Source organism: Lepidochelys olivacea (genome assembly GCF_965140295.1).
Source record: "Lepidochelys olivacea isolate rLepOli2 genome assembly, chromosome: 10".
In the NCBI taxonomy this organism is placed as follows: domain Eukaryota; kingdom Metazoa; phylum Chordata; order Testudines; family Cheloniidae; genus Lepidochelys; species Lepidochelys olivacea.
In genome coordinates this window covers 71,116,096-71,142,390 of record NC_140420.1, presented here as the reverse complement: position 1 = coordinate 71,142,390, position 26,295 = coordinate 71,116,096, and the positions used below count along the sequence as shown (strand labels likewise).

General features: G+C 48.1%; 1 protein-coding gene across 8 annotated transcripts in view; it reads right to left on the bottom strand.

Moving 5' to 3' along the window:
- The window catches only part of NTRK3 (neurotrophic receptor tyrosine kinase 3), a 328,552-nt gene that overhangs the window by 212,810 nt on the left and 89,447 nt on the right, over positions 1-26,295 (bottom strand). For all 8 annotated transcript variants that reach the window (XM_084640450.1, XM_084640449.1, XM_084640451.1 and 5 more), the window contains 5 exons: positions 19,345-19,413; positions 7,385-7,542; positions 5,926-6,068; positions 5,085-5,226; positions 1,760-2,056 (listed from right to left, as the gene is read on the bottom strand). In XM_084640450.1, coding sequence (XP_084496576.1) covers positions 1,760-2,056; positions 5,085-5,226; positions 5,926-6,068; positions 7,385-7,542; positions 19,345-19,413 — 809 coding nt within the window. The remainder of the gene's footprint in view (positions 1-1,759; positions 2,057-5,084; positions 5,227-5,925; positions 6,069-7,384; positions 7,543-19,344; positions 19,414-26,295) is intronic.

The following is a 26,295-nucleotide window of genomic DNA, read 5'->3' as shown; positions in this document are numbered from 1 at the left end:
AAAACACTTAAACATTAGCTTATTCTCTCAACATGGTGGCAAGACTGGAATGAATTTTTAGTGTCAGCTCTTTGGAGCAGCAGACCTGCTTCCTGTTACCTTTGGAAAGTGCCTAGCACATTGCAGATGCATCAGAAACAAAATGTTGTTATCCCCATCCTGCAGACAGGGGAACTGAATCACAGAAATGGGAAGCGACAGAGGTGAGAACATAACCTGACCTATCTCCTGACCCCCACCCCATGTGCCAGAAACACAGACTGCCCTTCCTCCCAGATAGCAGAAAGCCTACACAGATTAAGGAGCTAGACAGATGATCATCCTTGAATCTTGAATATAATTTCCCCACTCCTTTCTGTATCTGTTCATGTCTTTAGACTGGTCAGCTCTTCAAGGCAGAGATTTTGGCTTCCATTTACTATATCTGACCGCCCGGAAAGCTCTGTGCGCATTGACGGCATGATATAAATAATAAATGACAATACCATTGGTATTGCTCTATATAGAGCAAGTGCCCGATTTTGCTCCGTTTTTTAGGGGCTGCAGGAGCCACGCTGGCCACTTTCTCATGGCATCACTCCTGAAGGCAACAGTATGCACCACTCTGTTAACTGCAGGGTGCCTGATCTGGTGCTGCAAAAACAGAAGGCAGTGCAAGAGCCCTCCCACGCTTTCACTGCAGGACAGCCACCACAACCCTCTCTACTGCACGCCTTATAACAAGAGCTTCCCCTGCTTTATTTTCCCTTCTACAATTTCACCACTCACCGCCCAGTGACACAGGGAGGAATTTAAAATCATTTACTGAGAGTGCCTGACAAATAGTTAATGCCGAGGGACTGGGGGGGTATTTACCATTTTTGTGGGGGCTGTTGCACCAAAATGATGTCTGACAGATTTTTTTTTAATGAAATATATAGAATCCTGAGGACATTCCATCTAGATCACAGCCATTTTATAGACAAAGTAAAACAAGATCACCAAGTCCCTCAAAAGGGCTTTCCTCCACACACAACCACTACCCCAGTTATATGCCCCAAAAGAATATTCGGTGTCAAAAGAGTGGGAGTCCACTTTAAGGGGCGTCAGAGGTAACCCCCCATGATACACTGCAGGCCCTAAGCCCTTCTCTCACGGATAAGTCATGGAGCAACAACCACCACAAACACTGCAGAATGCAAAGTCAAAAACCAGTCACTCATTTCCTTTTCCGTCAAATTTTCACCCTTTTTTCCCTTAAGATGTTGATGAAGATTCCTGTCAAAGAAGAAAGTGGGGTCCCCTGGCATCATATGGCATGGGTTGGGCAAACTTCACAAGCTAATTGGGCCATGCCTGGTCTGTACATGGTTGATCAGACCCAAGTGTCCCATCGTGATGTTATGTTGTTGTTCAAGCCACCATCTTTCTGAGGAGACTTGACACAAAGGCCATGATCATTCAAAGCCACCAAAAACGTCATGGCACTTTCTGCACCAATAGGTATGTTAGCTCTTACGTCATGGTCAGTTTGGATAATTACATCCTCCCTCCCTAAAATCCCCTTAGATTTCAACTGGATACACAACTCTTTTTCACACCCATGTCTAGACTCTTGTGAAATGTTGCTCAATGCTGGTAAACAGTTATTATATTGTGCACCAGAGGGGACTGTATTTTAATGTGAGGTTCAATGATCCTGGTGCATAGCTTGTATAGCAGCCTGTTAAGTGCTCCAGGATGCAAGGCACTACAGAAACGTAAGCTGTGACTCTCTCACCTGGAAAGGGCTTCTCGAGGAAGTGCCCTTTGATGGTCTGGTTGGCTGTCCCCAGCTGGTTAGTGGCCACGAGGGTGTAGTTGCCATTGTTGTAGTGAGTGGGCTTGTTGAAGAGTAGACAGCCCTCAGACACTTCACCCTGCTGGTAGAACTCCATGCGGATGATCTCAGTCTCCCTGAGGACCTGACCATTGTGCAGCCAGTGAAGGCTGGGCACCGGGTTCCCATGCACCACAAACTCAATGCAGTGCTCCAGACGTAGCTCTGGCTCTTCCAGGCTCTGAATGCGTGGCGGATCTAGCATAGAGAAACACAATGCAAATTTGTGGGACTCAAGACCCAAGTAACCTCACATGTTCCAGGCAATGATGATTACCTCATCTCCCAGCAGCCAGCCACCAAAGCGCACTCGAACAGCTAGAGGAACCTCCCATCCCATGGCTGAATTTGCTGTGTGTGCATGCTACGCTCTACTACAGCTGCAATGTCGTCAGCAGCCTTACCAGGTGAGCTGGAATGGAGCCTTGCCCAAAGGAGCCAAGCCTGGTTTTGGCAGTAGGAGATGACCTGCTGTCATTTAAGAGTTTCTTCCCTTCCCTCTGGGCTTGATGACACGAAATCAACTAAGCTTGTCTCAGCTGGGAGTTGCTCTCAGAGCATTTCATAGCACTCACATCACACTGATGCAAGACCTTTCCCAGCACATGTTTAAGGGTTGTTCACATTCATTTTAGTGGGCATGTAACGAGCAGTGCAGGATAGAGGGACATTCAGTCTCGACAGTCAAAATCCCCAATAAAGAAACAAGTAATCAGGCTCCACCCTGCCCTGGATAATGGATACATAATAGAAATGAAAAATGTCTTTCCCCTCAGCACTGAGGGTGTCCCCTGGAACCCCTTACTTTGCATCCCCACTCCTCCTCACCCCACCAGTTTAATTCCTAAATGGCCCTGCTTCACCGCAGCCTTTTCTCTGGTGTGGAGGACCGAATGGGGTCATGCGGAACATCAACCTGAAGGGGCACCACTGAGCCACTCTAGCCTCTGTAAGCTACAAGCACGGCTAGCTCTGTAGGTCTGGGAAACAAGGTCTGAGATCAGATCTTGGATTTGGACCCCTGCTAACCAGCCCGAATTAAGTTTGTAGCTGTCCACTTAGCGTGCATATTGTTGTATTCCCCTCCCCACACAATGTCAATGGAGCAGCCTGCTCATGTTATGTAGGCTTTTCTAGTGCATTGTTATTAATTACACACATGTCTACAAGGTGCCCCTTGGGGCTCTCTGGTCACATTCAGTAGTTTAGGAATTCTCAGCCATTCAAGCAAACATCCCTCAGGGTTTCTGAATGGCTGCATGTCCTTGGAGGCTTTGATTGGTTGAATATCCTCCAGGATTGTTACAATTAAAGGACGTGTAGCAGGACAGGGATTAAAGCTGGGAGCTCACCTCTATTTAATACATATGCATGGTACCCTCTCCTGAGAGGCCTCTGAACTGAGGATACCTACGCCTCAAGAATTCAAACTCCGCTCCACCATCGCTGATGAAAACTTAATTACAGCATCACATGTAAGGCCCCAAACACTGAGGCCACAGAGCATGACCAAAGATGGCCCACTACTGTAGGGCAAGGATCAGAACTTCATAAGACAAAGGCCTTCTATTCTTTCCTAAGCACTCTCCTTTCCCGTACCCCATGCAGAGGGCTGGGGTCACGCCCACAGGCAGCCCCTAACTAACAGGAAAGATCCATCAACATTCCCCTCTGTTTTTTCTAAAGAGTTTCATGTTGTGAAAGTGGAGAAACAGCAATGCCAAAGAGAGAGAGGTAGAGCTCGGAGGAGACGCCCAAGATTCCGCACTCACAACTCAGGCGATACACCTCAATCTTGACCCACGGCTGCTAACCCAGTGATCGTGCAGAGTCCCACCCAGCATGTTTCACATGTAAGCCTAGGTCGGAATTTAGTTCCCTATATCTCTGGGTGAATGACCAGGTAGGGTGGCCAGACAGCAAGTGTGAAAAATCAGGACAGGAGGTGGGGATAATAGGAGCCTATATAAGAAAAAGACCCAAAAATCGGGACTGTCCCTATAAAATCGGGACATCTGGTCACCCTATGACTAGGAGGGTACCAAAGCAATTAGTCACCAATACACCAAAATATCAGCTCTTTTCAGAATGATTACATTAGAGCAAGTATGGTACAAACTGGTACTGGCTTGCAGGATTCTGGGCATGTAAATTAGCATCAACATGGTGGCACTTAAAGGGTTTGGACGGCATACCTGTCTCCTCCCAGCTGATCAGATCTGGAACTGTATTAATTTAGGCAACCAAAGCCCCCCCAAACCATCCAAACACACCAAAATTATTTATTTTGGGGGAGACCAGAGAATGACGTACTTTTTATTCTCCTTCCAATATTCTATTGTCTTCAGTTCTGCCTCATTGCTACAGGTGCCCAATGGTGCCCGCGCTGCATGGGATATCGGGGCATAATTCTCCAGTTTACACAGGTACCAGCGGGGGTTAGGGATGGGGGATTTTCAAACCACAGATTAAGGGCAAATGTTATGGACACAGCAACACATGGTAAGTCCCAGTTGCCTGAGGCAGCAAAGCTGCGTAAACTCCTGTTAAGGTCTGGTTTTTATTAAGTTATATTAGAAAGCACATGAAAGTTTAGCTCTCTACAGCCTGTAAGTAAATGGTTTTAAACCTTGCTTTGCACATGTTTACACAGTGTTCACTGATTAACCTGGTAGAAACAGATCTGGGATGAAATCCTGACTCCATTATAGTCAATGGCAAAACTTCCATTGATTTCAGTGAGGCTAGGGGATGAGTGACTCAGAAAGTTTTAGCCCCAGCTGGGCATTTCCTCACCCCACTGGATTTCCCAGTGGTGCTTTGTGAATGCAAGTAGCCACCTGAACGTGCCAGTGAGGCATGCAGACATGTGGCGCAGCCGTTCAGCCCAGCAGGGGCTCACCACACATGTGCAAGTGTGGGACTGACACACCCACACTGGGAGTACGCCCGTTTCTGCAGGCAAGCTAAAATGGAGAGAAGCTGGAGGACAAAGTAATTGGCCCATAATGAAAGCTCCTTTTACACGTAGTCCTAGGACTGGTCCCTGCCTCAGTCTCCTGCAGCAATTCTGACTTCGTGTCCTCACCCTCAACAGCAGCAAATCAAGATGAGCGCAGCATAGCTTGGTGACACACAATTCCCGACGGGAGACACATTCAAATAGTTCCCACGCTCACCCTCCCACCAGCCCATGTATGGCCCGCGTCTCCCTGCCTCTACTTACAGTAGACCGTGAGCAGCACACTGGCATTTGTCATTCCCACCACGTTCTCAGCAATACATGTCAGGAGGAAACCGTTATCCTCACTGGTGACATTCACCAGGGTCAAATTGATGGCATGAACGTTAGTCCAGTTGAGGTTCGTCTGCAAATCCCCAAAAAAACCAATAAGGACAAACCCAACAAATGATGCCGGCCTGCCCACCTCCCGGGCCCAGGACCAGAGGATCCCAACTCCTGTATAAAATGTCATGGTCTCTAACAACCATGGCCAGGCAGGATTTCAGTTTCACAGCTCACCCTGTCCATGGCACCACGAGCACCACAGTGCACCCATGCACTTAGTCCAAAGAGGTTATAACCACAGCTTCTGAAACAGTGCTAAACAGGGTATGCCCCTGCCTCTACTTGCAGTTAAACCACTTTCAGCTGCACCTATTGTTGATACACCATTGTCAGCAACGGATAATTTTGCTAGTGGAGACGGGCTAATATGCAACCAAGGGAGCACTAAAGGTGTGAAACAATCAGCCCGCAGGAAGAGCTGTTTTGCTGCCTGGAGTCAATATCTGCACTCTACCCGCCAATACTCTGCCAACCCAGGGTTCCTAATCTGACTCTGGTGAGGACTATACAATCCATTTCAAACAATCACTGCATTTCACTTCTCTCCTGTGGTGATCAACACTCATCCAGGCCTATTAAAATGGAATACACAGGAAACAAAGACCCGGAAAATTCCCCGGGCCAGCACCCCAACTGCTGTGTTGTGTGTTAACACCCTGGTGATGGACCTTGGCAAGGGCAGTAAATGTCCAGCCACCCAAGCCCCTTGGCCTCCTACCTGATGAGTAGTGATGGAGTGCAGATCGGCAACTGTCCAGTCTACGTCAGGCAGCGGCGAGCCTGAGCCATTGCACGTGATCACTGCATTCTCGCCTTCCCGCACAGTCAGGTTAATGTGGCTGACGCTGATCTCGGGCAGATCTAAGGGAGTCAAACACCAGGACACTTAGGGCACCCTGGCCAGCCAAGACATACGGTACAGGATTGGATTCTGATCCCCATGAGCTCCGTCTCCCAAGCAGGCTTCACCTTACAGCAAAGAAGCCTGCACTGTCTTGTGCTTCCGAATGAAGGAAGGGGAGGGGGAAGTACAGGAGGTGGCAAGTAGCTTGGCTGTCTCATATTGGAAGGAATGAGTGACATGGGGGACATCACCAGGTGGATGGATGGATCTTCTCTGTGCTTTGCAATTCTGACATTGCACACAAGTCAGGAAGTTCTGTCCAAGTGCTAGTTGCCTTCCAAACCTATGTCCCTTCTCCCCTTTCCCCCAAGCCCCTGGCACCTGTGTCCGTGCAGAGGTCTGGGAGGAATAAAGCTGCTTCTAAAGAATCACTGGCAAGAGATCCAGCCTGAGCTAGGACAGGGCACAGCGCTCCTGGCACTTAAGGAGAAGAGAGAGAGTTTCTCTCTAATTGATAACAATCAAGAGAAGATGACCAGGGATGTGTCCTCATATTAAAAACATCTCTGCTAATGAAAGACGCCCCGGCTCTTCCCTCCAAGGCGCCAAAGAAATACTGATTTATAGTGGCTTTGACTTACTCCTCTGTCCTGCTGAGCCACCCAGGCACCAAGCGGTCACACAGAGTGCAAGAGACGGTACCAGCAGCAGTACAGAAGGGAGGGTGATACACGGGAGAGTGACCGGACACAGTATGCGTAAGGGGAGCATCAAGGGCTGCAGCATGTGTAAAGAGGGCCCCGAATGAATGAGATGGGAATAGAAGGCAACGGGTCAGTGCAATGGCCTCTTTCTTATCATAGAACCATAGAATATCAGGGTCGGAAGGGACCTCAGGAGGTCATCTAGTCCAACCCCCTGCTCAAAGCAGGACCGATCCCCAACTAAATCATCCCAGCCAGGGCTTTGTCAAGCCTGACCTTGACCCCTAACCCCCCCATTTACATTAATTCTTATGGGGACATTGGATTCGCTTAACATCGTTTTGCTTAAAGTCGCATTTTTCAGGAACATAACTACAACGTTAAGTGAGGAGTTACTGTATCCTACTCTCTTTCAAAAAGATCACTCTTAATTGCCTTGGTATCAGTAAGTTCGATGGGTTAATCATACTCTGTACCAAAAAACAGTACCTGGGTTTTTTTAACAATATTTCCCTGTCATTGGGTACTTCTTGTAGGACGTGCAAGGGTAGCAAGGGGCCCCTCCTGGCCTCCTCTCTCTATAGCCTTGGGAGCAAGGTGAACCGGAGCACACAAAGGGCTTTCCTTACCACACTGGGTGATGTTCATCTCCTGCAGGGGAATGACAGCAGCCTCCATGTTCATGCAGTACAGCTCCTGTTTCTGCAGATTTGCTTCACCTTTCTCCTGCCAGAGCTGAATCCAGCGGATGTCACAGCTGCAGTTAAAAAGGTTTCTTTCAAGTGTCCTAGAGAGAGAGAGAATGTGAGAAACAAGGGGTGGGGACAAATAAACAAGGTTACCATTGGTTATATGGGATCTCCACAGAAAAGCTACTAATTGTAAAAAGGCTATGTGCTGCGAGGCTAAAATGAGTCTCTGTAGATCAGGAGAGATTATGGACTCCTTGGAGCAGCAAGGGGAGGAAAGGAGCATGGGGGTGCAGCGAGTTACTGCACTAGCTTTTTGGCCCTGGAAACCAAGGTTCAAATGCTATCTTGGGTCACACAAAAAACATGTTGTAAGCACTCTCAAGGCCAGACGGATATTTGGCCGGAGGGGGAGAAGGGGAGCAGATATGTTGGCAGAGCTTGAAAGGCAGAGAATGCAAGGGCTGGAATAACAAAGGATGCTGATGTTGAGAATGGAATTGCATTGGAACACCCCAGGACTACATGGTTGTCACAGTGCTCCACCTCATTGCCACCTAGCACAACAAAGGACTGTCTCAAAGGAGCAGGCGTGACCCCATTCTCCTCAAGAAATATTTATATCTTGTGTCCTAAGACCCCAGGGCTTGTGGGGCAGGACCCTTCTGGGGGGCGTTCAGTCAGTTCAGGGCAGACCTCCAGCAGGATATGCTCACTAAAGCTGGCAGCTCTTGTCCTTAATACTGCAGCTTAGTGTAAGGAAACAACGCTGCTGGTTAACACACAGCATACCAGGCATTTTAATTGAATCAAACAGTGCTGTGCTGGGACCCATTGACCCGGCCAGGACGGAGCTCTGCCTTTAATATACTTCATTTAAAATACACTTACACATATTTTATATACAGATAATTTTATTATTATTGATTTTCCAGCCTATCAGCCATCTTGTTTACATTTCTGAAAAACCCTTGCCATTCCCTTCGGAGACGTGAGGTCACATCACATGGGGATGGAAGGCTGGCTGGAAGGATGGTCGCTGGGATAAAAAGAGGGAGCTACTTGCGGATGTAACATGGAGAAACATGGGAAAAGGCGTAACATCCCAGGGTACAATCCAGACTAGTGAGGTGCTGTGTCACCCCTGCCCTGTAACCTGGGGTGTTCTTCACAAGGCTGGGCTACTGTAGCCTCCACCCTGGACTGCTCACAAAGAGCCTCCAGCATGTAAGTCACTCCCAGCAATGTCCATGTGTGTGCTGCAGCCAGCCAGCAACACCTTGGCTCTTTCCAGCCTCGGCTATACTGCAGGGTGACCCCAACGCACTCCCAGTCCTAGATCTTCCCCCTGAAATACATGTACTGCACTGCCCAGCATGTTCCTGGACAGTACAAATATACAAATATAAGGGAGAAATACATCATCATATTACCTTAAACAGTTATCCAGACATTTCAACTTGAATACACTGGATTAGATAAAACAGTAAAACAAGTTTATTAACAAGATAGATTTTAAGTGAGTAGAAGTAATGAGCCATAAAAGTCAGAAATGGTTACAAGAACAATAAAGATAAAATGCAACCCGTGTCTAACTTAACAACCTGTATTCGATTCAAAGCAAAGTTTCCTCCCCACATGCTTTCAGCAGTCTTATTGACCAAACTCTTTAGGTCAGGACCCCTCCTCCAGAGTCCAACTGCTGCGTCCTTCGTTTTTTCAGGTGCTGTGAACACAATGGACAGGGAGAGACAGAGGGAGTGTCTGCCCCTTCCTTTATAGTTCTGTTCCCCACTTTGAGAAGCATTTCCAGCTGGGAGCAAGGTGACAGGCAGTCTGTGTGCAAGAGAACTCCATGCTATTTCTTTGCTAAGCTGTAGATTTGTACCCCTGCCTCCTTTCCTGCCAAAGAATAGCCACTTAGCATGTAATGGTCCATTAGCTGTGCTTACAGCTGGCTGTAGTGTCTGCTTGCCCTTTGTCTCCAAGGAACTGGTCTGACCGTTCCCCAGACTTAAGCTGGAAAACATACTTCTCGCCATGATCTCAGCTTCTGTTTATAACTTCACATATAACACTATGTGCATTTTGCCATTATACTACTGATCAGCAAATTAGGAGTTTTTAAATGATACCTCACGAGGTAAACCTGGTACAAACATTATTACAATAGTGTGTAGGGTGTGAACACAGGGATATATTCTGTCTCAGAGGGTCTTCAGGACTCAGGCAGAGACATGACAGGATTTCCCAGCACAGACACAACCAGAAGCCAAGAGAAACCAGAAGGCATAGGAGCTGTGATGTGCAGACTCAGCCATCTGAAAATGGAAGGGTCCTTTCCAACTCTGAGGTTACGAAAGATTCAGTAATCCCAAAACACCCCCACACAGGGATTCTGCATCTTTGTACCACCACGTACCAGGGGTTGGCCAAGCCAGAGGCACTATGCCAGTACTTCTCTGGCTTCATCCATCTTGTTCTGCAAAATTTAAGTTTTAATTTTTAAAAAAGCTACATAGCCCCCACTCACACACTGGATTCTGATGGGGTGTACTGCAGGGCTGCTGAAACTCTGAGTGCAAAGAGAGATGGCAAGTTCCCCCTGTTTTCTCAAAAGATCTTGATCCTGAAACCTGGCGATGTCACATTCTATGTACACAATGTTCGATATTTTACGGCTGATCATTGTGGTAGCTCAACTTGGATGATGGGCGGCATTTCAGGTCTGTCCCTCCCTCTCCCCTCACAAGAATCTACACCCTTTAGAATAAAGGTGTCACACAAGAAAAAAAAAACAGGGACCCATCAGTAATCTAGCAGAAAAAGGCTTAGGGAAGACAAACCTGCGAACAACATGACTGTCTCGTGGATTTGGGGGCACATGGCAGCCCTCACTGCATGACTTAAGCATCCTCCCCCACCATTATTATCATCGCTGGTGCCCAAAATAGGCCTTGAATTCACTTCAGCATGGCTGTAGATCTGGAGTCCTCACTCCCCTCGATACATAGGTACCTCCCATCAGTGTGACAGGATGTCGGCCATGTGCAGGGAGGGGAGGTCACATGGTGCTGGCTGAGTAGTGGGACAGCACATACTAGGCATTCTGGTCTCTGCTAATACCAGGTTTGTTAGTGCGAGTTATGTCCTGAGACTCAGCAGAGAGGAGGGGGAGACTAGAAGAGAGCAGGAAATTCTACGTGGCTGGAAACATGGCCCTGAAATCAGGTTGCCTGCGAGAGCCGCCGCCCTCACAGCACTTCAGGGGCAGATCTGTAAGTAACAGAGTGCAGTTTTCTGGCCCATCGATAATGCATGAAGCCCCATGAATAATAAAGGAGTAGCAGACAGAAAGAATTTACCAACAGCCTGCCCCAGAGTCAGTGATGTAAGTCCCCTAATCGTGGCACCCTGGGGAGCTTTTGCGCAAATTAACTCCTCTCATCGACTGGACGCGCTGAGCGCCATCAGCAGCTGGCACTTTGCCTCTCTGGGGACAGGGCTGCTTTTCAGATACATCTACTGATTCTCCTTTATTTGTGCTTTTCCCAAAAGTGCTCCTGGCATGCTGGAGACACCCGCTCCCCTTGCTTTGAACCCATGCCGCCAGGCCAGCTGATTCACAGGAGGGGAAGATACATGCTTTATGCTACAGACAGGGATTTTGACTCCCATACTGTTCTGCTCCTGCATCCACTACCCTGTCCACAGTAATTGAAACATGCTTCTTTCTGCTCACTCAACTCCATGCCAGGCCCTGTCAAGCTTCAAGGCTCATGCCTGACCATTACAAACAATGCCACTTAAAAGCACCCTTCCCTTCTGTTCTATTTTCCCACAACTACTGTAGCCCATGGACTGTCTCCTGTAATAGGTCTACAATTGCCCTAAACGCAGAACAGGGAGGTTATCTGACTCCCTTGACATGTGCCCTGCACCCTAGTGGGGTGATATAAACAACCGTTTCCCAGGAAGAAAAGGATGGTAGTTGCCCCACTCGGATACTACCGTGGTAGGATGTCTGCTGTGCTGCCAGGTGTTCCGGTTAGAACTCAGGCACCAGGCCACCCAGCATTCCAGCGTTTACCGTTAAGAAGGCAGTACTTGCTGGGAGCAGTACTCGAGATTAACAGAGCTTTCTCCCTATATGCTCAGAGGAAATAGCTCTGGCCACTGCACGGTACCTATCGGCATATGCTGACTTTTCAATGGCAACCACTGTATGTCCAGCTAGAAGGCACCCACCGGGATGCCTAACGTCACAGATACAACTTCAGGCCAGGAGACAATTCCTTTATGCCAATCCTTTTATCAGGCTTTAAGAACTCAAGAGGATGGAAGAAACTGCCGGGCATATGTCACAAGAATCATAACAGGCAGGGCTGGAAGGGACCTCAAGATGTAATCAAGTCCAGCCTCTCTATGCAGAGGCAGGACCAAGTACATATAGATCATCTCTGACAGGTGTTTGTCCAACCTATTCTTAAAAGCCTCCAATGATGGGGATTCCACATCCTCCCCGCAGTGAGGCCGAGTGGCCTCCCTCTGAGCAGGAGAGAGAGGGTCCACTACACTCTCCTTGGTGGGCGGAGCCTAGCCTGCCCCATCTCCCTCACTGGAAGTGGTGGGGCGGGGCCGGAAATATAAGAGAAAGGCCCTGCTGCCCAGTTGGGGCAGAATCCCAGAGAAGGATGCTCCTGCCGTACTGCCATGCCCAGGAGGGGAACCTACCCCTGACTGTCCGATAGTCACAGAAGTGAGAGACCCTGACGAGGAGTGGCCCGGACTACCGGCTGCGGTGTACCCCGAGGAGCCCAACAAGCCCCGGAAGCGAAAGGTACAAAACCCCGGGGAGGCAGGAAGTGGCCCAGGGGCAGCCACGGAGCACCCAGCTGCAGAGCCAGGTTTGGCTCAGTCGGTGTGTTGCGGCTGGATCCCCGCTGATGCAAGGGCGGCCAAACGTGCCTCTGCCAGGGCCCTGGGCTGGGACGCAGTGGAGTAGGGTGGGCCAGCATCCCCCTGCCACCTCCCCCTTCCCCGGGTGGCCGACTCCCTACACTGTGCAGGGAAGCTCCCCCTCTGAAGAAGGATCCTTCCTTACCAGCTCCCTTATACACGGAGCCACGGTCAGGCTAAAGCCATCCTAGAGACTGTTTGTTGGCTGGCAGCCTGAGCCTCCTCAAGCCCAGGCCCACACCAGCTCCATAGACTGTGATTGCCTTGCTGGCGGCCGGAGCCGTGCCCCGGCCGAAGCCAGCCCTCTGTAGCCAGTGTTTAATTGCTGGCAGCTTGAGCCTCCCCAAGCCCAGGCTAAAGCCTGGCCGTGACCATCTGGTGCCCAGCCCTATTGTGGCGCTGGGAACTAGAGGACCTGGGGGGCCTTGCTCCACCTTGGGTGGAGACAAGGGCCCTAGACTATTCTGCAGCTTCATACCTTGGCCAGACAAGCCCGAAGGCACCTGAACGAGTGTCCTCCCTCTGAGCGGGAGAGCGAGGGTCCACCACACTCCCTTGGAAGCTTATTCCAGAATTTAACTATCCTTCTAGCTAGAAAGTTTTCCCTCAATCTCCCTCACTGCAGATTAAGCTTTCTTGTCCTTCTTTCTGTGGACATGGAAAACACATCACCCTGCTCTTTACAACAGCTCTTAACATACCTGAAGACTATTCTCAGATTATCCCCGCCCCACCAGTCTTCTTTTCTCAAGACCAAACCATCCCCAGTTTGTTTAACCTTTCCTCAGAAGTCAAGTTTTCTAATCCTTCTATCATTTTTGTTGCCATCCTCTGGACTCTCTCCAAATTGTCCACATCTTTCCTGAAGTGAGGCACCCAGAATGACAGCATTAGAGATTTCAGTACCAGAATGACCAAGGGATGCATGGCCATCTCAGAAAACCAAGCTATCCTCCCTGTGAGGCTGCAACTTAGAAAGAGAAGGAGCTAATTTTCTCCACAGCTGTGATCCCTTTCCTCAGCAGCCTCTGGAAGTTAATTTCACTTAGTTGCTGCCATATGCTTAACAGCCGTATCGGAGCTACAGCAAGATCTAAAGGCTGAGGGTTCTTTCTCTAGCTGGATTCTTGCATGTTTTACTCCAGGAAAGGACAAGAAGATTCAAAGGGCATTTTAGTTTTTATATATATATATATATATATCTTCCTACTGTATTTTCCACTCCATGCATCCGATGAAGTGGGTTTTAGCCCACGAAAGCGTATGCTCAAATAAATTTGTTAGTCTCTAAGGTGCCACAAGGACTCCTCGTTCTTTTTGCTGCTACAGACCAACACGGCTGCCACTCTGAAATCTGGGAATAAGGGCTCTAGCCGCAACAGAAAAGCCTACAATGACTTTTCCCCAGCATGGAATAGAAACGGCAAGTGTTGCGGCTGCCTGGTTCAGCCAAGCCTCCTAACCGCATCCCACAATGCAGTGCCTAGAACCTTTGGAGATTACCCCAGCAACCCTGCTCCCAGTAAAACCGATGAGCTCTGTGGGGCAGAGGCCTGAGGAGCCCCTGAATGCACTGGGATGACCACAGTTTTAGATGTGTGATCACCTCAAAACTATTCTCTCAAGAATAACACAGCTGTGTGGGGCACATCGAACCCTCACAGCCTGTCCCTGGTTCCGCGAGCTCACTATACGATTCACCAGTTAAAACAAGTGCCTGCAGCAAAGTTCCTAATGGGATCTGTGCCTTCTTTCCATTGTCTGCTTTGAGCCTTATAAAATTAGGGCTGAGGTTTTGAGTGCTTGCAGCTTAAAGCACTCTCCCAGGTAGGGACTCTGCCTCTGCTTTGTTGAGCCTCCAAGTGAATCAGGGTGTCCAGCAAAGAAGAAAAAATATCTGGCTTCATCATTTCAGAACCCCTGGTGGCAGAAAATGGAACGAGAAGGGGAGATTTAATCTACAGAGAGAGGCATGGTTTCTGGTTGCTGAATTAGTCCCCTGCACCCAGCAGGGAAGCCCCTCTTGTGTACAGCCAACTCCATTAGCGTGCCTGTCGGTGGCAATAAGTCCTTGAGCAACAGACACATGTGAAATTAACTTGTGCTCATGATATTAACAGACACCCTGCTGTGCCCTATTCAGCACCGTCACCTCTCACAACAGCACTATGGAAATGTTTTGCAGGGCAATAAGGCAGCTACAGATTGCTTCAGAAGGACTGGAGGTCTGGGTGAGGGAGGAGTGCCTGTAACGCCAAGGTTTTATCAAATGACAGATGCAACTGGAGCAAGGAAGGCTTGGATCTCTCACTGCCCTGAGAAGGTCAGTTTTGGGGGCAGGTTTTTTACAAAACTCTCCTGAAAGGTCAGCCCTAAGCTCTCCCAGGGCATGACGGAGGAAGCCAGCAGTGACCTCTGGACAACAAGGGCTGTAAGGCCAATGTTTATGAGCCGCAGCATGTTTCTGAAGCTTCCATGAGCTCTGCACACTACAGGCTCACAAGAGATGCACATCTTTTGGCTGGAGACCTGCCATTCAAGGTCAGTCTGAGCCTAGGAGAGTTAGGGGTTGACTCACAGCAAGCCATCCCCAGACATGGCTTTTTCCAGGAGTGGAGGAGGTATATTTCAGTATCAAACCTCTTGTTTCTCAAGTCCCTGCGGCGTTGACTAAAAAGGAGTTGACCAGGACTTTCCTTTGTAGTGCACTGTATTGTATTCATACAAAGTCATCCTGCCCTAAAAGGGATCTGCCTTATGTTTGATGCCAAGAACCAGTGACTTGGTCCCTGCGCCAGCAGGAGTGGGGAACGTGTAGAAATCATCAATAAGGGATGACCTCTTGCCAGTCCCTCTGGGGGAACTGTTGGCTAGGGAGAAGGTTGGCTCTGGCCAATGACAAAGAAGCCCTAGCATGCAAAAACCTACTCATTCCTGCAATGAGGCTGTTGGTTCCATGTGCCTAAACAGCAGACACAAACCCACTGAAGCTTGGAGTTCCTCAGGAAATTCCCATATGTCAGCCAGATCTTACGGGTGGGGTGGCATGGTTCTGGTGTTACTATTTCCACGCTCTCTCCTCTCCAGTGTTTGCTGTGAATGGCTTCATCAGGCCTGACATTCTCTAGCTGCTCTCCATTTCATGTCACGTCCTCCCAATCCTCCCCAAGGAGCTGTTTCTCCCTGTCACGGTTTCAGAGTAACCTGTATTTCAGAGTAACCTGCACCTGTATTTCCCCCTCCATGGTCCCTCGAGGGCTTCCAGCTGCGACCGCTCCTGGGCGGTGACCTGCATCTCACTCCCTTTCTGGCTGGCGTCTTTGAGACTGTACAGCTCCCTGATCTACACAGATACCCCCAGCAAGACAGTCTCCCTAAATGGCCAGCATCTGCACTTTGCTCTCTCCCCAAGGGCAATGAGCAGTATGTGGCCAGACACTATAAGTTAACACACAGCTCCTTTGAAATAAGCACATTTATTCTGAAAGTCAAAATATTACAACGGAAGCAGACAAAAACACAAGAAAAGCACCTACATGCATACTAAAAGCTTACTGGGGTCACCCCAACTCCAACATAGGGCTCTGGCAGCTGTCAGTCCTTGAACTCCCATAACTGGGTTTTCCCTGGGCTCACATCAATCGTTAAATCGGAACCAGAATAAAAGCTAGGCAGATCAGCTACTTCGTTATACAGCTCAGGCCTTTGATCTTCAGTCTCTGGGAACAGGCAATCAACAGTCGATGGCCCTCTCCTCAGGGTGTAGCTCCAAAAAGTTGGGTTCTTGCAAAATCGGAGTTGTGGCATTTTTGTTAAACACTCCCCAGGGATTCCCCAGGAAAGCCATTTAACACGTATTGTCCCAAAGAGTCAAGGCTTGTCTGGCACATTTTAGTAGCGTCATTTGAACTCTTTACACTTCCCAGGTCTCCAATCTCTCACATTCCCATCATTACCTTGACTGCTTGCTCCACTTCTTTCAGCTGGCCCCCTGAGGGCATCTTTACCTGCACTGACATTTCTGTCTCTTGATGCCCTGAAATGCTAACACATCATTTTTGCCTGGTTATGTTCAAGTGGCAAGCCCCTCCTACCAGCTGGGGCTATCTACTCTACCGGATATCCTCTCGGTAACCACCGCTCCATCTTTGGCCTTGAGCAGCAGCAGCTGTTGCCATTAGAAGGCCAGCTTGTCCCCATCTCATCTTCCTATATTCCTATCGCTCTGGAGGATAGCACACATCATGCAAACATGTGTTCTTGTGTCTTCTGTAATATTTCTCCTGCCTCCCCAAGGCCTTGCAGAGCTCATACGGCTCAACCTGCCTTTCTCACACTTGCTGTCTCTCTGCATCTATCTTCTCATTTCATTACTTTCTTCCTTTCAAGAGAGATTTGGCTCACCTTCAAGTTCTTAGCCAACCTCACGCTGCAGCTTTCTCTCTAGCTTCTACTAGTACTACACTGTCACCTTGTGTGGACTGTGTATTCCACCCCGCTCCCAAGTCTCGTAACCCATCTTGTAGTTTGACGTGATATAAATGTCTTATACTGGCTGAGCCTCTTGGGATTTTTAAATGTTATGTTTCTCCTTGCCCATCAGTTCTTAACCTCTCCCGAGCCTGCTGGAGATTTATTCCTCATTTCACTCATCTTGCCCTCTGAGCTTTAGGGGTCAAATCTGTGTGCAATATATCTATTCAGTTCTCTCTTTCCCCCTCACTCTCTAGCAGCTTTGCATTCATGATTATTCACCCTTGTAGTTTGATTTCCACCCCTTTCAGTCTTCTCTCAACCACATCTCAAGTTCTGTAGAACCCATGCCACCCTCGTCTCTATCCCAGCGGAAGTGCTCAAAGCACACCTCCCACCAACACTGGTACTCTCACAACCAGCTAAGAAAGATTCCCCTCTCTCTTCCAGACTTCCCGGAGCAGCATCCCTGTCCTGTCCTACTGCTGACCACCAGCCTGGCCACTGTTCAGATGGATGGAGAGTGGTTGCTGAGCAGGATCCCATCTGGAAACTTCTGATGAGAGGCATCATAGTCAAAGGGCTGTGTAATCTGTTTATCTGAATTGTATGCTGATTCTGATTCAACTCAAAGGAAGTCATCCCCCACAGGCATAAACCCAACGGGTTTTTCATGTTAAGAGCCACTTTGATAGCTTGAGGAGCACACACGTGGGAGTTAATACTTTCCCAGCACTAGAGGCCTGAAGCTTTATAAAGGATAGCTAACACCACACCGCTTGATAATGGCAGTGCCATTTTTCCCCTTCTTTGATCCCCAGCGACTTCATCCATGTTACTTCTCCCACCAGTCATGGCTCACTAACTCCTAGAAAACGCCCCCGCAAGAGGCTCCAAAAGGAACTGAACTGTTTACACCACTTCCATTCTCCTCCTTCATATAGCTCACCTGATGGTCAGCCTATCAACCATGAGTTACCCTAATGATCATGAGTTACCCTGCTGCCACAACATGAAGCAAGCTCAAACAGGTCGAAATCCCTGTTGTAGGGCAAGAAAGAGGATTCTTTGCTATTTTTTGCTGCCCAAATATGAAGGATCCTCAGTTTCCATCATTGACGGTGTTGGCCTGATGTGGGGTTGTAGACATGGGATATACTTGAAGTGCAATATAACCAAATGGGACAGAACCATTTTAAAAACAAATTAATATTGAGAGTATTTACCCTGATCTGCAGCATACCCCATTCTAGCCCTTGACTCCAAAGATTTCTGCAAAAGTACTCCAGTCCTGATCTGCAGCACCTCGTTATCCCAGCCCTGGGCTTTCCCCCAAAACTCTGCCAATGCACCTCAGTCCTGACCTGCAGTCCCACCCCGCCTTCCATTCATAGGCCTCTCTTGGCTAGCAACTGCTAATCTGAACTGTGCCAGATGGTGCAATGAGAACAAATGGAAACCTAAGACTAGAAGCCACTCACCTCTTTTAAACTTGAAACCTGAGCAGGACTTGGAACTCTTCTGAGCTGCAATCAGTGCAGAGATGAATTCCAAATCCAGCGTTTACCTCTGCAAGCCAGATTCCCCATCAGATGGGTATTTCTTTATTTTCTAATATTACTATTAGTATTTTTCATTTAACAATTTGACAGAAATAAAATACACTGCAGTAACAGCGGTGATAACACATTTACTCCCACTTGAGAGACTGTCATTATTCTTTCATAAGTCACTTCTAGCTTACAGCTGTATTGATCACAGGTGAGGATGAATGGGATATCCCATGATCCTCTGGGATAAATCACAGATTTTTTTTTATATCCACCTAACAACTATTTCTAAAACTCAACAAAACAGGTCACCGGGGCAGTGCTCCATTGATTTCATGTCCACTTACTCTTTAGACGCTGTAGAGCATGCTTTATCCATAATTCAGTGGGCTGCAGCCCTCAGGTAACCCAGGAGAGATACTCGCCTCTCATCCACACAGGATCTGGCAGGTGCCTTGGTTACTCAAGAGCCAGGGAGTCACCCACCATTACAGCCACCATCGACTACGAAACGCACCCCTCCACACTGGATGACCCTTGCCATACAACCAACCACAGCCGGCAAATGAATGGGAGTGGAGGACTCTTCCCATCTCACAGTGTCTGGTCCTTACAGAGGTCCCCTCAAAATCTGGCCTTGCATTTAGCCAAACCATTATAAGCCCAGAAATGGCTTTATCATCAGCCCCGAACGTCAATTCACAAGATGTTATGAAGTTAACAGAGAAGCAGCTGGGCTCTGGAGCGTCCACGCCCAGGAACCCCTTCCAGGATTCACTCTGCCCTCTGGGATTTTAGATAATTATTTACACTCATACATCACAGGTTTCAAAACTGATCTTTTTGGGGGGGGGGACTTTCTGTACCTCTCCCCCACCTCCCCCCACTTCCAGGAGATCCCTCCAGGATGGAACTTACAGTTCAGAAAGTCTCAGTGTCTGGAAGAGTTGCCATGACAGTGTGGTAAGCCGGTTATCGGAGAGGTTTCTGAAAATTAACAAGAGAAAGAATTCATGGTGAATAATTCCCTCTGCACCAGACCATACGGGGTTCCTCAGAGCTCAGAATTTTCCTCTACAATTTACAGCTACAGGAAGGCTGTCCAGTCATCTAAGGCCCCAACTTAAGGTTTAGTAAAAATATTTTAATGTTTAAAATATTTTAATGTTTTAATTTTAATTTAAATATTGAATGTGGATAGAAGGCTTCCTTTCCTTTTTGTGAAAACAGTCCATATTCTGTTGCAGAGTGAAAAAGACAAACAGAACAATTCCCTGCAACCATACCTGAGAACCGGAAAGGGAACCAGCTACAAACAGAAAGGAAAACTGATCAGCCCGGTTTCACTCTCCAAACTCGAGTGAAATACAAGAAATAAACAATCTGCATGGTATGAAATAAATGCTAATCTTTAGAATTATTTCAGCTGTGATAGTTTAAAGTGTTAACAGTAACACAGAGAAGGGAAATTTTAAAATAGGATTTGTATATTTGTTTTCCCATTAGGCTCTGCGTCATTCACACCAAAAGGGACTACTGCTGTAGCAACTAGGAGCAACCACATCCTAGCACCACTCCACCCAAAACTACAGAAATGCGACCTCTTCTGTCTCTGGGAACATTTTACAAACCAGTGCCCACATCTACTGAGTCAAGTAAAAGAAGGAGAGAGACAAAAAGAGCTGGAGATGGGAAAGAGAGCAAACAGGGGTCAAAGACTAGCTCAGAGAGGACAGAGGCAGAGTATGAGAGAGAGAAAGACACACACACACACACACACACACAGAAGGGTTACCTGTATTTTATTATGGGTTCATTTTAAGATGACAGGAAAAACAAAGAACCTAAATTTTGTAAAAGGCTAAATGTTCAATGGATCTTCAACCCATGCTCAAAAAAAAAAACAATGGTTACTAACCTTCCATAACTTGTTCTTTGAGATGTGCTGCTCATGTCCATTCCATGTTAGGTGAGCGTGTGCGCCCCTGTGCCCGGCTAACAGAGATTTTTGCCTTAGTGGTATCCGTAGGGCCAGCTCTGGCGCCCTCTGGAGCCCCGTGCTCATGCACTGGTATATGAGGCGCTGCCAGCCCTATGCCCTCTCAGTTCCTTCTTGCTGTCAACTCCAACTCATGGAATGGACATGAGCAACAAACCTCAAAGAACAACCGCTACGGAAGGCTAGTAACCATTTTTTCTTCTTCGAGTGCTTGCTCATGGTGATTCCATGTTACGTGACTCCCAAGCAGTATCCCTGGAGGTGGGCTCAGAGTCCACGGATGTGCTGTTTGCAACACTGCAAACGGTGAAGTTGGAAACAGCAAACAGCTCTGTTGAAGTTGGAATTGTCCCGAGCTTGCTGGGTGATGGTGTAATGGGACACAAAGGTATGGACTGACGACCAGGTAGCAGCTCTGCAGAGGTCTTGAATCGGCACCTATCTTTAATGTTCATCTCCCCCAAACACTTCAGACAGTTTGCATGGGGGTCGCTCACAGACATAGGCTTATGGAAAGCAGAATACGGTTTGAAGCCCGGGGACTGGGGCATGCCCCATCCCAGGGATGACGTCCCTAAGAGGACCACTAACTAACTGTAACTTACCAACTGTTAAATACTAACTCTATGAACAACTATATACAAGAAACTATGAAAGAGAACCACTATAAGCGCTTGCAGTCACAAGAGGAAAGGCGTTCCAGCAACCACCCAGGGCTGTAAGAAGGAACTGACAGGGCGCAGGGCTGGTGGCAACTTATATACCAGCGTATGAGCATGGGGCTCCAGACCTGGCCCTATGGATAACAGTAAGACAAAAATCTCCGGCAGCCGTATACATGGGCTCGCGCTTACCTAACACAGAATCAACATGATCAAGCACTCGAAGAATTAGCCCTCACAGCTTGGCACATCAAAGCTACACACCTGACAGCTCAGTCTACACACACAAATTCAGCTCACACCTGCCAGCTGAAGTTTTTGCACCTGCAACAACTTGAGCATGAAAAACCACAGCTGCAGAAACTAGGGGAAAAAACTCCAAACCATTAATCATCAGTGTGAGTGATCAGAAAGCCTTCTCCTAATTACAGCCTAATTAACTCTGCCTTCTCCTCTTCCCAACTGAACTGCCATTTTACAGCAAGAACCAAGAGGTAGGGGAGGATCACAGGTGAACCCCGAGTTTAGGCTCTAATTGGAAGTTCAGCAGTAAACGTCAGTAGCCTCTGAAGTCATTATCTGTTCTATTTAAGTCACACCCCCACACAGCGAAGGCTGAGATCTGGGGTCCTACACCCTGAGTGGAGAGGCAGCAATGTCTGCCCAGGAGAGTCTTTGGTTGGGGAGCCCATTCCTGCAGTGCTGGTAGTGGGGGAGAGCCTGCTGCTTGGGGAGGAACGGGAAGCCAGCTCCATCACTGCATGCCAGCAACTAATGGCCAGTGAACAGGATTTGCAGAGTAGAGTTGCTTCAGGACCTTCTTTCCCCCTTCTCAGCAGTGGTGTTCTGCACCCTTATTAACCACCAATGGCACCACTCTCCTTGATCTCCCTGCCTCCCATTAAAGCACTGACACTTTTCGGTCTCTCATGCCACTCAAACCCCTCCTCATCCTCTAATTTCCCTCCCCTTTGCTGGCCCATCTGAATCATCATTGCCCTAGTCACCTATGCCTGGGCAGGCATGGCAATTAATCAACTATGACAACGGTTCCTTGGCTGCACAGATCATTCATGCTGTGACCTTATTCACTGAGAACGGCAACCAAGAGCAAGAGACATGAACAAGAGACCCAGAGCCTCATTAAATCTGCAGCCAGCTAAAGAGGAAATATGGGGCAAGAGGAGGAGGTGGCACAAAGGCAGCTAAGTTTGCTATAGGCCAGGCACGAGGATCCCCATCAGACTCAGGGAAATGGGATAAACATAAGGCAGCATTGAGAGTGGACACGGAGAGGCACTGACTTCGGCTCTATGTGGGTTTGATACATGAAGGAGGCTGAAGGGTTTGGGCTATTAGATTCATTTGGCTCTTACTCTCAGAATAAGAAAGCAATATACAGTGAGGCCAGGTGTGTAGTGCTAGGGGCGATTAAAGGGATGGATCCTACAAATCCAAACTGATCTTTTTTGGGTACAGGAGTCTCTGAAGGAGTTTTACCTTTCCAGCTTGGAAGAACTCCTCACCATCTTCCTCATAAAGCCCCTGGAAACCTGCCTGCTCTGTGTCTTTGCCCAGCCAGCCCACCTGAGACACCCTGGCCTCTGCAACCCAAGCTGCCTGAGAGATGCTGCAATAACAAGCCAGTGTGCCATCCAGCCCCCAGGAGAGAGTCAATGGCAGATTCTAGGCGTGCTTTATGAGACACGTAGCACAGAAGCCATAGCCAGGTGTTGAAAGGCAAATGTCACTTTAAGCCACCTCTCTGCCACTCATATTCAAGACAGCATAGTTTAGAACAGCCCAGGGGTTGCTCTAACCTAGAACAACCTCTCCTGAAGAGGTCAGATCTGGAATTCTGCAGTTGAAGCCCAGACACATCTATGCTGCTTACAAGGCAAACACTCCCCAGTATGTGTTGTTCACTTTGGTTAGGGGATAAACCCCACCCAGCCGGTGTCATACAGCTGTGTGTTTGTAGCCACATGACACTGCTGCATCCATAAGCCGTGGCTTCATGTCACGCTACATACATCATAGCATGCACAAAGCACTGCAAACTGCAAGAATCTCACTGAGGCAGCAAAGATCCCTTAATTCCCAATGCTGTGGAAACACTGGGTTTGTCTAAAAGGAGATTTAGCGCCTGGCAAGCTGGGGTGTAAATCCACAATGTGCTAGCCTGCTGCATGCTAACGGGCCGTGTGGACCTCGCTATTGCATGCTAAGAGTTCCATAGTGCGCCTAGACCGACTACAGTTTCACTCAGCAGTGGATCAAACCAAACTACAGAACTCACGGCAGCAAGGTCCACACAGCCAGTTAGTGCGTGGCAGGCTAGCATGCTGGAGGTCTACACCCCACCTTGCCACCCACTAAGTCTCCATGTAGACAAGCCCACAGCTCCTACTTCCCATCCGCGGGAAAGTCTTGGGAAATGGGCACAACTTGCAGGCATGCCCCAGAGAATCAGGCTTCAGTGTCCCTCGGAGAAGAGTCAGCCTTCGGGAGCCTGGCACTGCCAGCTGAGGAGAGGGTAGGAAACTCCCATCGCTACAGACAGATTAGCCAGTAAATGCTCTACAGTCCCCACACCAGAGAGAGAAGAGGGGAGGGTGGAAATGGGGATGGGTGAGAGATAGAGAGAGATGTTGAAGAGCGGCAGACACAGCTGCAGAGGAGGGAGGACATCTTGCTGGAAGTGTCCTTTCACAAAGGTCATGTTTAGCTACATTAGGCAGAAATGTCAAGAGAAAATTGGATTCTGAAAGAGGAAAGAAAAAACAACAGGCTTTCCACGCAAATAAGGAACCAAAAATAGCACGATCATGTTATTACAATTTGGGGCAGGGAGTGATGGAGAGGGGACACGGCCTCGCTAACATGAGGCACTTTGCTAGGCGGATGTGCTCAGCTTTTAGCCTCACTCCTTCGCCACGGCCCTCCCGGAGAACCCAGTGAAGAGGGGACGCACTGTCATTGGCTCACATCTGGCAGGAAATGCTCCTTTGGAGGAGCAGTGACACTGTCTGACCCAATAGGCAACAACTGCAGGCAACTGTGGGCAGGGACACCTACTCACAACCTTTATCTGGGGAGTGCCATGGGGAAGGCATTCGCCAACAGAGGCAGATACACACACTCTGAAGTGGGGTAAGTTGTGTAAGGTCCATGATCTTGGGAGGGGTTTTAAAAACAAACAAACTATATTTAAAAAATAATTAAGGTTGTGAAGACCAGTAAGGGGTTTTTACACCGCCCACCCTGCAACCCTGGTGCTTCCATGCTGGGCAGCTTTAAGAGAGCCCTGACAACAGCAGTACAATAGTTCACCTTCCCTTCCACCAGCCTGGTTACTCCTTTTGGGGTGACACCACCAGCCCCGCTAGCCCCAAGTCTACCCCAAACCATCTCCGCTGCAGAGCTCAGCCCCTCTAACTGTAGCCCTCGCCAAACCTTCCTGAGTTTGCTGCTCCTTTGGCGAGACAGTATGCAGCACCAGCCCATTCGCTTGGTAGAGGATTTTACTCTTCCATGTGAAACAATGTATGGAGGTGGTGGCGTAATAAAACAAGAATACGTTTATTGACAAAGCACAGACATTCAAGTGATACCAAACAGGCCGAACTGAGACAGAAATGGCTACAAACAAACAAAAGTAAAAATACTCTTCTAAAACTAAAACCTAATTTAAACTAGAGCCTCTTGTTCCAAGTGATGTTCTTCCAGCATGAATGGCCAGTTCTTAGCCAGGACCCAACACAGAGTTTAAAGCATTTGGCTTCTTTGTCTCTTCAGGTGCAAGATGCCAAAACGGCTTTTCCTCTCTGCTTATATCCTCAATGTTTTATCTTTGTTTTCAAAGTCAGGAAGCCCTCCTGCGGGCTCAGCTTGCTGGGTCCACCAAGGAGCTGACGCCATGTTCATTTTTGCAGTCTCCTCCCCCTACTGAGATAGTTAAGTGGCTCTCTCCCCAATTCACTAGTCGTTTGATGGCTTTGTTTGCCTTTTATGTAAGCGTCCTTTCATTTCCTCTCTATGTTCAATTTACATTGGAGGCAAAGTCAAGCAGGAGGGACCACGTTCCTTTGTCTACAGTGGGTTGACTTAAACTGTACCTGCCAAAAACACTTGAGAATACATTTCCATCACAAAATGTTTCTCGTATCTCCCATACATACACCACATAATAATACTAGCGACAAGCATTTTATCAGTTCACATATGATACCTTACATGACACCTGTTAGATACAGATTACGACAACGTGAGTTGGAGTACACTGGTCAGACCAGCTCAGGCTCACTGCTAGATACTAAAGTGCCCATTGCCCTCTGGCACTGGGGTGCTCTCAGGGCCACTGTTAAGCTCTCAAAAAATAGGAAATGCTAGAATTAAAGTTGCCTGTGTAATCTTTATTTGGCCTCCTTGAGTGTGTGCCTTATGATACAGTCTTTAGTTACATGATCACATACTATTTTACCCACAAGACCCTGGCCTTGCCATAAGCAACAAGCAACCTTAACTCTGATAATTCCTATTTGACTTTGCAGCCTTATTTGGTTTTTGGTTTGGTTTCGTTTGTGTTTTTGGGGACAGAAGGGTTGTATGTAATTTCCGAGGGTTTGGGTACGTTTTTAAAACCAAGCAAAAAAACTGAAATTCCATCACGTGGCACCGTATAAACACCCATACAGGTCATCAGCAGAGTTGGAACTTTTAGAGCCACAGTACAGACCTCTGTCGCTTGAGCTAACAGAGTAAACAACAGCAGTAGTAGGTTGTCATCCTTTGTGTGGAGCAGCACTAGAGGAGCCTGGGTCACTTTGCCAGGGTTTCCATAGATTGTTGCTGACAGCAGAGGAATGGTGAGACTCTGGAATCTTGAGTTCCATTCCAGGCTCTGGTGGCAAGTGTGCTCCAGGGAACTACTGTAAAATCTAACAACTCTTTGCTGAGGGAGTGCAAACTGCTATTTTACAAAGGCTTATAATTAGACCAAATTTGGGCAGATTTTCACAGGGAAAGCAAAAGGCACATCCCTGACACAAAGGCCACCAGCCTGCCAAATTTCAGATCCCTGCTCCAAAGCACTGGGCACTAGAGTTTTGCAAAGAAAAGAGAATTTTTTGCCACAGATAAAGCAATGTATTTTCCCTTGCTTTGTTTTTGGGAGCAGCTGAACTGTTTTAGCTGAAATGTTCCAAA